General features: G+C 35.5%; 1 protein-coding gene across 2 annotated transcripts in view; it reads left to right on the top strand.

The window, feature by feature from the left end:
• LOC121417129 (lipoxygenase homology domain-containing protein 1-like) overlaps window positions 1–12,023 on the top strand; it is a 95,020-nt gene that overhangs the window by 69,704 nt on the left and 13,293 nt on the right. For both annotated transcript variants that reach the window (XM_041610712.1, XM_041610710.1), the window contains 8 exons: window positions 3,080–3,196; window positions 4,615–4,774; window positions 5,858–6,012; window positions 7,464–7,670; window positions 8,123–8,273; window positions 9,408–9,512; window positions 11,158–11,261; window positions 11,771–11,954. In XM_041610712.1, coding sequence (XP_041466646.1) covers window positions 3,080–3,196; window positions 4,615–4,774; window positions 5,858–6,012; window positions 7,464–7,670; window positions 8,123–8,273; window positions 9,408–9,512; window positions 11,158–11,261; window positions 11,771–11,954 — 1,183 coding nt within the window. The remainder of the gene's footprint in view (window positions 1–3,079; window positions 3,197–4,614; window positions 4,775–5,857; window positions 6,013–7,463; window positions 7,671–8,122; window positions 8,274–9,407; window positions 9,513–11,157; window positions 11,262–11,770; window positions 11,955–12,023) is intronic.

The following is a 12,023-nucleotide window of genomic DNA, read 5'->3' as shown; positions in this document are numbered from 1 at the left end:
ATGTTCGTATTTGATATCCAATCATGCGTTTTTATTATTTTGTTTACAATGTCAATTATAAGGAGAACTGTCTTCAATCTTTGATTTTGCAAATTTAGTTATGAATGTTTAGTCGCATTCATGGCCTACATTTCCTTTTTAAAATATTCATAAGTTTCCTCCCCAATCATAAATTACCCGGTATCAAAATTCTACAAATCCGGAAAAATGAGTTTTTGGTGGTCAATGATATTCTAATTGTGACAGAATTTTATTTTCTTCTATTTTGACAATTAAATTATGACGTTGCTTTTATCAAATGCACAAATGTAGTGAATAAACGGAAAAAATTGTTTGCTACCTAAAAAGATTTAGGTAGCGACCAATTTCATTTGTTCCTGAATGTCCCATGCGGCGGATCCGGATACGACAAGGGGCCCAAACTGATGACTACCCAACTACGAATGGACGTTTTATGGATGTTTTCTGAACGCGTCCAAATGTAGATGTTTTATTGAACGTAAAAAAAAAAACGTTTCGGAAGCTCGATGAGATGGTGATTGTGATAATGACGATGACAATGGAGATCTGGGGCCCGTTGCAGAAAGAGTTGCAATCAAACGCATCTTTAAAAATCACGAGCAACTTCATTTTCAACCAATCAACAGCGCGCATTTTTGACTTGCGATTGATTTTTTGACTTGCGTTTAACTATTTCTGCAACGGACCCCAGATGATATATGGCCGAATTTACAATAATGATGTGAAACCATTTAAACAAGCAGTCCACATTTTCATTGCATTCCACACTTCCTGTCATTAATCTTTCAATTTTTATAAATTATGAGCCAACAATGATCACCTTTGTTTTCATTTATTCACGTTTTAATTATATTAACTTTTATTTTCCCTATCTTGTGATCTCGTGATTTGTCATCCAGTGCTTTTAATGACTTTGAAATAAATGCAGAATTGACATCGGCAACTCATTGAAGCCTAAATAATCGGCATTATAAAGAAAAAGATGGTTCGTTGATGAGAGCAGAAATTCTAACAAGAGATTCATAAAAGACACATTGTTAATTTTAGAGACACATCACGCGATTTTCCTTTTATTATTTTCTCCATAATTTCATTCACAGAATGTCCCAAATATGATAACACAACAAACAATAATGAAAACATTCACAATATCAACACAATAATTTATCAAGCGCCTTTTCAAAAGTTGCAAAGCGCTAGTACATCACAACATAAAAAAAAAAAAAGTTTTTTTTTAGACAAATTAGTTCCCAAAAGAAACTCATGAACAGCAATGGTAGTAATTATTACAATTCTAATAATTTCATAGAAAAATAAAAAAAATCATTGGGTTATTGAAACTAGTCAAAATTAGTTTTCAAAGGGGCGACTGCATGCAACCACGTAGTTTTGATATTGTTCCTATTTTTAATGAAATTCATTTCTTGTTTATTCTACACATTATATTTTCATTTTCATTACTTGGTTTTGTTCTTTAATTATATTTTATGAATTGCAATTTTATGATTATTAATTCAACACTGGGACCCTCCCCCTTTCATCCCCGGTAATGTTACCATGTCATAGTCATATTGTTTGCAAACTGGCCGATAAAATTTCCTTTTATTTTTATTTGAAAAGTTGTTCCCTCATAATAAAAGCACCATAACGTCTCAACAGCGGACAGTCAAACTAGTCAGGCACGCGAATTGTCTTCGACTTCGCCACAGCGTAGAATTGCGGCACAAAACTAGATGTTTTGGTCTTTTATTTACTAGAATTCGATCAAATATCGGAGATGTCATATAAAGGCATTGTCAATTTAAATTTTGGAATTATGCAGTTGATTTCGATGTCGCCATAGAGTAACGTCCCAAAAGACCAGCGTACCGAAGATTGCGCTTGCAGCTGAGCTAGGAAGCGCGAACTAGTATTGCTTCATTCACCCCCGAGTTTCTTCTATGTTCGACTTTTAAATACTGCACAGAAACGCCGTAAATTATCCTTAAAATTTTTATGTACATGTCCACTCGGGAAGAGTAACATCTCAACATGTTTAGATATCAGGCGATATTGTGAAATTGATATGGCAGCTAATATTCACTGAATATGTTTACCCCTTTACGCATGAAAAATCAAGCCAAGCGACTACTCTATTTCGGCCCAAGCAACGGGCCAGGATGGTTGATCCGACCGAAAACTCCGTATATCTACGTGCACACCGAACACGAACCTCATTTGGTGCGAAGTGCACGCTAGAGCTCTGTGTGTGTGTGTCGTGTGTACTGTATGCGACATTGCACTATTCAGACCATTCTCGTGCTACGCTCCGGCGGGCGAGGCTTTAGCCAATAGCGATCGAGATTATAATTGCGGTGTTCCCCAGCGTGTACGGATTATGCAAATTAGCCTTAAAGCAGAATATAACGGTACTTCCTACAAATCTCTTGGAACACCTTTGCACGCTCTCATTATGGAACAATAGCTATGCACGCGTTGGAACGCATTTGGGCTTTTGGCGCTCCGCCTAAGTGCTTCGAGAGGAATAGTGAAGACATGTTTGTTGTGGAGGTGAGGTTGTCCATTCTTTTATGATTACAATTTAATTATGCTTGCTTATATAGCGGTCCCTAAGTGCTCTATTGTAATGTGATTACTCTGGATTTAGTAGAGCAGCTGTTCACAAATAAGTGCTTAAGGAAATTGACACATCCGCGGTATGTTTTGAATCCGCAAACCATTGATTGATAAACAGGAGTCAGAACCACTACGCCATTATGTTTCCATATGGAATATACCATCCACAGTCAAACTGTGAAATAAAAAATAAAGGAAAATTCTCATCATGAATTAAATTGAGAAAGAATTTATCTAAATGTGGTTGGAAAATGATGATAATCAGTGTATGCTGTAAAATTTTGGAATCGCTTAAATGATCAGTAATAAATTATATTTTACTTTGAGTCATATTTTCCATCTTGAATCGTGTATTGTTTCCCCTTTTTCTTTCCGACACCATGTAATTCATAGACAAAATTTTCTTTAATCACTTCTAGTTTTATCTTTTCCTCCACCATAGCTTGAAGATGTTGGCGATACCATTGAGAAACTGAGGATTGGGCATGACAATGCTGGTTTCGGGGCTGCTTGGCATCTAAACAAAGTAGAAATCAGGAAGCTCCTTGATGGCAAAAGGGTAAGTTACACTCATCCACCATTGATTGAAGATGTTGGCAATACTAATGAGGTTAGGATAGGGCATGACAATGCTGGTTTCGGGGCTGCTTGGCATCTAAACAAAGTAGAAATCAGGAAGCTTCTATATGGCAAAAGGGTAAGTTACACTCATCCACCATTGATTGAAGATGTTGGCAATACTAATGAGAAGGTTAGGATAGGGCATGATAATACTTTGTTGTAAAACATCTATTAGTATTACATATCTTCCTATGAAAATGAAAATATTAATAAAGATAAGAAAAAATCACAAATATATTAATAAAAAAATAAACCCCTGTTCTATGGATAGACTTGATAAAAGTTACAATTTAAGTAAAATATGTTATAAATTGGGGGTTTTTACAATTTCAACATCATTTAACAACTAAAAGGAAACGCTGCTTGTTTTTTTATACCAATATTTTACTCATTTTTCTTCTATTTGTTTTTTTTTTTACTTCATCTTTTCCTTTTTAGTATACATAATATGTTAACCCTATCTAGGCCGGGGTATTTTGGAAGTTCATATGGCACATAGGTTGTCTGGGATATAATCTACAAAATTGTATAGTAATTTTTTTCATGCGAATGGTTATTGCGTAATTATGCTAATTTATGCGTAATTAATAATTTCTTATGTATTATATTGCTTTTTTGGACTTTTTTTCATTGTTTTTTCAATGAAATTGGTTGGGGACTCTTCTCAGATTATAAACAGCATAAAATACATACATTTAGGCCAGCAAAACTAAAAATAATCATACATTTTTTATTTTTGGTTGAAAACACTATGTACATTGACTTTGTACACGAAATCACGTTTTTAGCCATTTTTGGTCTGACATGCACTTACATAACGTTGCGTACCTTTGGAACCGCATACCCGGGTGACGCAAACTTGGTCTCAAAAGTTGCGCAAGACTTGAAAGTAAAAAGTCAGCGAGCAGCGCGGTCAAAAAATTTTGCGCTGCGAAAATATCGCACGACTTACTGAGGGGGGGGCCTCCGAGGCCCCCCCCCGGCCTAGATAGGGTTAAGTTGCATTATATTTTCGTAATCATTTCAAGTTTTGATGTTTTTAAATCTGTACACTCTATGTATATATACCTGTAAATTGTACCCATTTCTTCCTTTTTGCTGCAAAGTGCAATAATTTTGAATAAAACCTTTTCCATTTCACTCATGTTGGTCGCATTGTCAATTTGAGGATGCCAATATCATTCAGGATCCCTCATCCCAACATTCAAATGCTCATAACTTTCTATGATTCGTTCAATTTTTTCCTCAAACTTTCAATGATTTGATTCTCTCATTTTACTGTTTTTGTACAAGTTATCTTTATTTCCAGGGCTGCATTCTTTAATATACTTTATTTTCCGTCATTGTTCTGAGCAGGGTTCTAGGACCTACGTCTTCCCGTGCAACCGATGGTTCTCCAGGAAGGAAGATGACGGGGAGATCATCAGGGAACTGGTCCCGGACCAGGTCACGGAGGAGAAGACCAAGAAAGATGGAACAACCAAGACCAAAGAGATCAAACAAAATACACTCACAAGTAAGAACATTGTCTGATCTTTAAAGGTTTTTATGCTTTTAAGACCAAGGAGATCAAACAAAATACACTCACAAGTAAGATTGTTGTCTGGTCTTTAAAGGTTTTCATGCAACTTAGACCAAAGAGATCAAACAAAATACACTCACAAGTAAGATTGTTGTATGGTCTTTAAAGGTTTTCATGCAACTAAGACCAAAGAGATCAAACAAAATACACTCACAAGTAAGATTGTTGTATGGTCTTTAAAGGTTTTCATGCAACTAAGACCAAAGAAATCAAACAAAATACACTCACAAGTAAGATTGTAATCAATTTTTTTTTTAAGTTTTCCTGATGTGATGCAAGGTAATGTAACATATGCTTTTGTAACAATTGCTCCTAAAATCTAATTTCTCTGAAAATATAATGCTGATGGGTAGGTAAGGATGTTGTCTGGTCTTTGAAGGTTTTCACGGTGTGATCCAAGGTCATGCAGCATTTGCTCTCGTGACTATACAGTTCAATGAGATAGAACAAAATATGAGTACACTCACAAGTAAGAATGTTATCTGGGCTCCGTAACACAAAGGTTAGCGATTGATTGCTAATTTCAAAGGACAATTCTGATTGGTTCATAGTCTAGTCAGGCTACTTAGCAAATTCCGCATGCAACGATGATCTTGATTGGCCATTTCATTTAGCGATTAATCGCTAAGCTTTGTGTTACGGTGCCCTGGTCTTTAAAGGTTTTCATGCAAGTAAGACCAAAGAGATCAAACGAAGTACACTCACAAGTTTACTTTTAAAGTCTTTTAATGATATGACTCAAGGTATGCAATGTTTGCTCCTGTGACTTTGAGTACACAAACCAAAATAGGTATAGCCAAGAGTTAAAAAATGTGAGCAAAACAATTTTCAATTGTGTTAGCTTCAAAAGAACAACGTAGCTTTAAATGTGTTTGAATGAATGTATATTTGTGTTTGTGAATTTTTAATATCCGTTAAAAAAAGAAATTTCTGTCCTGTGAATGTATTCAATTTAATTATGTAACTGTCAGACTTTCTCAGAAATCAACAATGGTAATTTCTTATTTTCTATTACAGAGCGTCAGTACAGATTGCTTGTGTATACGGGGGATACGTTCCGTGCCGGTACCGACGCAAACGTTTTCATAACGGTCTTTGGTGAGAACGGGGATAGCGGAGAGAGACAACTCAGAAACTCAGAGAGTTACAGCGACAAGTTTGAAAGAGGACATGTAAGTCGGTTTAACTGTTCTAATTTAAGAAGAATTTGAAATTAAAGGTCTAGTCCACCTCAGAAAAATGTTGATTTGAATCAATAGAGCAAAATCAGACAAGCACAATGCTGAAAATTTCATCAAAATCGGATGTAAAATAAGAAAGTTATGACATTTCAAAGTTTCGCTTATTTTCAACAAAATAGTTATATGAACGAGCCAGTTACATCCAAATGAGAGAGTCGATGATGTCACTCACTATTTCTTTTGTTTTTTATTGTTTGAATTATACAATATTTCAAATTTTACAAATTTGACAATTATGACTTTCTTGCCTGAAGCACAAAATGTTAAAATAATGGAATTCCACGTGTTTTGGGAGGAATGAAACTTCATTTTACATGACAATGACGAGAAAATCGAAATATTTCATATTTCATATAATAAAATACAAAAGAAATAGTGAGTGAGTGATGTCATCAACTCTCTCATTTGGATGTAACTGGCTCGTTCATATAACTATTTTGTTGAAAATAAGCGAAACTTTGAAATGCCACAACTTTCTTATTTTACATCCGACTTTGATGAAATTTTCAGTGTTGTGCTTGTTGAATTTTTCTCTTTTTATTCAAATCAAGTTTTTGTTTGGGTGGACTTGTCCTTTAAAAAAGAATGTATTGAGTACACTGGAATACACTCCAGGGAGTGGAGAGAGTGCATACATTATGTGCATTCAAGCAAGAACTCAATGATCAAGAGAATAATATATAGTTAAAATCATTAATAGAGAGATCATCTGACTCATTGGCCGTATTCACAAAGGTGGTTTTGAATCCATGATTTACTTAGATTTCCTTTATAAATTATGCTTCATTAAGCGCATATCGGGCACGTGTATAAAAAATTCCAATGGTGATGCGCGCTTTTGTCACAGTGCGCCAAATTGATGCATGTTACCATGGTTAGATATGCTATTTTATTCATGAGTCCACTGTTTGAAGAGTGGACTCATGAATAATCATGAATAATCAAGACATCAAAGTTGGTGCTTATCTCATTAGATTTTAAAGCACCATGTCACTTTAGTACAAATGACCTTCTTCTGATCATGCGTAGAATCTTTTGATCATGCGCAGAAAGGAACTATGAACTGGCTCATTTTGTCAATGACTGTTGACAAACAACATTTGAAATTTTTTGTCAGCTTTGAAATGTCAGATGAAACTGCTGTTCCGATTTACCAACCCTCGGCAAAGACTTCATTGTGATTTGACTTGTATTTTCAATGCATTTCCTGCTTTGTTGGATTCATTCCGTGTTGCTGAGCAAAAACTTGCTTATATTGTTAGTTACTAAGGCATTTTTGAGTGAAATTATATTATTTTTTGGTTATAAAAAATGCTGTTTTTAACAAAGGAATATGAAAATGAATTGAATAATGAAGATTTATTGATGATTGAATCTTGCAGTGTGATAAGTTCACCATCGAAGCTGTCGACCTCGGCAAGCCCTTCAAGGTCAAGATTCGTCATGACAACTCGGGGTTCAACGCAGCCTGGTTCTTGGATAGGGTGGAGGTGATCGATGATGATAACGAGACGTACCAATTCCACTGCGAGAGATGGCTCAGCAAGAAGAAGGATGATGGGAAATTGGAGAGGTCATTGTATGTCAAGGTGAGAGGTCAAGGGTCATTGAATTTCACTCTGGGAGGGAGGGAGGGAATGAACGGTTTACAAGTGTTACGTATGTGATGAATGAATTAAATTTATGGACTGATGATCGGACTAACTGACTAACCTAACTGATTGACTAACTAAATGACTAACCAACTGACTGACCGACTGACTTGACCAACTGATCAAACCAACAAATGAATGTTTGAATGAGCGAATCAGTAGTAAATAGATAATTATAATCATTTTAATCTATGTTTCAAGCAAGGAATCAAGTTCACTGAAATCGAACTCCCCTGGCAGCCCTCGACAGCCGACTAACTGCCTTTCTGACTAATAAACTGACTCACCAGCTGACTACTTGAACCCGCAAACGAACGATTGCATGAGCAAATCATCAGTAGATGAATAAATTTTAACAATTGTTTTTTAAATATTAATCTATGTTTTAGGGATATGATGGGGACATGTCCAGTACCAGTACCCTAAACACCCTTCACAGAAGTAAATCATCAAGTTCATTGAAATCAAACTCCTCTGACAGCCCTCGACAGCTCACCAGGAAGAAATCAATGCTGGAAATGCCCGAATTCGATGGACCTAGTAAGTTCAAGTGATTTTATTTGCATCGTCAATAATAATGATAATGATCATATTGATAATAGCTGGATATACATAGGCCAATATTCTGAACTCGGGTTTAAATAAAACCCTGGTTTAAAGTTTTGGTTCAACTGTGGAGAGCCAATTGGGGTTCAAATCCCTAAGAGTACACATACAATTTATTAATTCATATGGCGCCCTTATTGTCTGGGAATGATAACTGAAGTATTTTTAAGTATTTTTTTATTATGAAAGCAAAAGGAAAAAAATAGTAAACAGAAGAAATATACAATATAAACAGAATTTTTTAATTTTTGGCTCCCCATAATTTTAGCACAGTTAGACCATGGTTTAAGTTACCTGACTTCAGAATACGTGCCAAAGAGTTCTTTTTGCCTGAGGATACAAAGTGCAACTATTATTACTGGGTTAAGCTTGAGCTAGGGCTTTTTTTAGCTGTGTTCAGTGCATTCAAGGAATTAATCCACCCAGGGGGCTGTCACGTAAAACTTGTGCTATAAACAAAAACTCTGGCAAACACGACTATTCCGTTGACACATTTAAATGCTCTGGCAAACAATCGCCAGCTTTTATTTTATGCAATAGGTCGCAGGTACATGTAGCCATTCATCTCTCCTTGAAAGAGTACAGCATAGAGGATAGATTTCTTGCTGTAGGAAAACACGCCATAACTAGGATTTGAACCCTAGACCCTCTGTTTGAAAGATGAGTGAGAACCACTAGACCATAACACATTCACTGTGTTGTGGAGTGTTGTAGCCCTGTGAATTAGTCTCTGGACTTTAAAGTTGTGGATTCTGATCCAAGTCATAGCATTTAAAATTCTATATGAGATAATAATAATTGGATTTATATAGCGCTTTTTCCAGAGGATACAAAGCGCTGTTGATGGCATAAGACAAATTAAGGTTTATGGTTATATAAGTGGATTTTGAGATGTTTTTTGAAGAGGTCAAAATTAGAAGTAAATCGATCTCTAGGTGCTCTACAGAAAGTAGGTAGGTACAAATAGACATAACATAATAATGAGATTACTGTGTAGAAATTCTGGCTAAAATGAATTAACGAGTTAAGAATGATATTGTGATCATATGTTTCTTGTGATCTTTTCAGCTATCCCATACACCATCAAACTAACAACAGGGTCTGAGGATGACATGGGTACAGAAGCTAACATCTTTGTTACCATCATTGGTTCTAAGAAGAAGAAGACGACCGGTAAGATATACATCATTCATTCTATAGCCCTGGGGCCGTATTCTGAGGTCATTTTATGTTTAAAATATTTTATTTTATCTCTTAAAATGAAATTGGTATTCTGAGATGACATTTTATCTCTCAGATAAAATTTTAGATTTTATCTAGCGTATAAATTTTATCTTGCGTATCAATGATGATACGCAAAAGAGCAGTGGCTGCGTAGACATACCCATTGCGTATCTGGCCATTGCAACGCGGGTGATGTGCTTGCACCCAAGTTACTTTGAAGAAAAAAATAAAATAAAAGAGGGTAGGGGCTATTTTATCTCCGCGACGTTGATTTCTTCAATATTTCTAGGTGAATTAACTACAAATGTTGGCATGAAAATTAAGAAAAATTATATATTCATTGAGAACAACACTTTAAAGTTATTCATGTACAATCAGGAAGCATTTCATAAAACTTTTCTTGACTAATATTGTCTTTGAAATAATGCTTGAAAAGATGCGATACAGACTTCGAAATAAAGATGAGAGTATTGTCATATTTGTTAAAAAGAAATCTTTGTAAAGACGCGCAAGCGTATAGTGCAAGCATATCGAGGTCAATAAATTGACGCAATCTCACTCCTTCGCCACACCTCCTAGCGGAATGGATTTCCATTGGTTGAGTGATATGAGAGAGCTATAAAAGTGCGTTTCTAATTGGATATTGATTAAAAAATAGGTGTGTCTTACAGAGATAAAATGAAGATAAAATTGTTCTCAGAATACCAATTCGGAGAGATTTTAAGGGTATTTTATCTCACTGATTTTAACGGAGATAAAATATTTTATTTTATCTGAGATAAAATGGATCTCAGGATACCACCCCTGTATTCTGAAATTCCGAGTCTCATGTTGTGGTTTTAGATGTTCCGAATCTTAACACACAGTGAAGATATACATACATATTTTTATCATCTGTTAATTTGAGTTTGTTACTGTAGGTTGATTTTAAGGAATGTGTTTTTTTAAAACAATAAATTTTAAAGATCAACTGAACTACCAAGCCCGTAGACAGGGGGGGAGGTCAGTTTTGAAAACTCTCACAAAATTCAGTGTGTGCAAAATTCCTTTAATTTCACTTTATGAAATACAAAAGTGCCCCATTGACAAGCTACATGTAGGTCACTTCGCTTTCTCGCTTTGGAGTTTTTTCAGACATGTTTATGTGTCCTTCCCCCACCCCCTCCCCAGCAAAAATGTCTGTGTACGGCCCTGTTAACCATGCAATAATCTTGCCAAGAGGATGAATATTCAGTGATAATACGTGGAGGTTTTAACATGATTAGGGACTCTCAGTTTAATTATAACAGGTATCTTTTTATAAGGTTTCAAAGATTTACAAAATTTTACAAATTAATGAAATCATTATGAAATTTGGTGATTAGGCACCCATTGATAAGACAATACACTAATGGAACTAAAGGAACCCTTTGTGCAAAGTAGACTTGAAGGAATTGAGTGTTTGATTTTCAATAGATGGGAAAACACTCAAACACAAATACTTCAGAAAAATTGAAAAATACAATTATAATCATGGTCGTGATTTCTATAAAAATGACATGCAGCAAAATATGAACCTTTTAACAATTTTTTTGAATTTTTCCTTTCTTTTTAGGTAAGGTCCCACTTCAGTTGGTTGGTAAGAAATCACTGGAGCCATCATCCATAGAGACGTTCTCATTAGAAGCCCCTGACGTTGGAGAGGTCCACAAAGTTGAGGTATGTATTGGTTATGGATCATATTAAACATCACAAATTGGCAACTAAAAACTGCAATATAAAAATGTTCATAGAAGTTTTTAGAGCCACCATCCTTCAGGATGTTTGCATTAGAAGCTCCTGATGATGGAGAAGTCCATAAAGTCGAGGTACGTAGTGATCATGGGTCATATTTACATCGCAAATTGGCAACTCGAAACGTATTTTCCAAATATTCACGTAAATATTTTGGGGAATTCGTCTATTGAAGAGTTCTCATGTCGGATTAGTCCACAAAATTGAGGTGTGTGGTGAACATGAGTCCTTTTTAACATTGCAAATTTGCAACTCAGAACATATTAAAAACTGCTATGAAAAATGCATTTATGTCCGTAGATCATCCTTACATGTAGTTAATCAATGTTATTACCTTATTTCAAAATCTCTGTTTTTATAAATGATCTTTAAATTGACCATGATGACGTTTTTTTCAAATTTGCTCAATCTCTGATTTGATGAATCCTCTTTAGATTGGCCACGATGGCGTCACCCCTCAGGAAGGCTGGTTCCTCGAGCAGATGGAGATAGACACGCCCACCCTCGGCAAGCACTACCTGCTGCCATGCCGACGGTGGTTGTCACGTGACAAAGATGATGGCCAGACCTCCCGTATGCTGATCGTTGAAGACGGTCAGAAGGTTGAATATAAACCAAGTAAGTTTTGATTTGTCTCCCTTGCAAGGAAAGAAGAAAAAGGATTTGAATTCTCAGAATGTGTACCAT

This window comes from Lytechinus variegatus, chromosome 6, assembly GCF_018143015.1.
Source record: "Lytechinus variegatus isolate NC3 chromosome 6, Lvar_3.0, whole genome shotgun sequence".
Classification (NCBI taxonomy): domain Eukaryota; kingdom Metazoa; phylum Echinodermata; class Echinoidea; order Temnopleuroida; family Toxopneustidae; genus Lytechinus; species Lytechinus variegatus.
The sequence above is the reverse complement of the archived record's forward strand: the minus strand, read 5'-3'. Positions and strand labels throughout refer to the sequence as shown.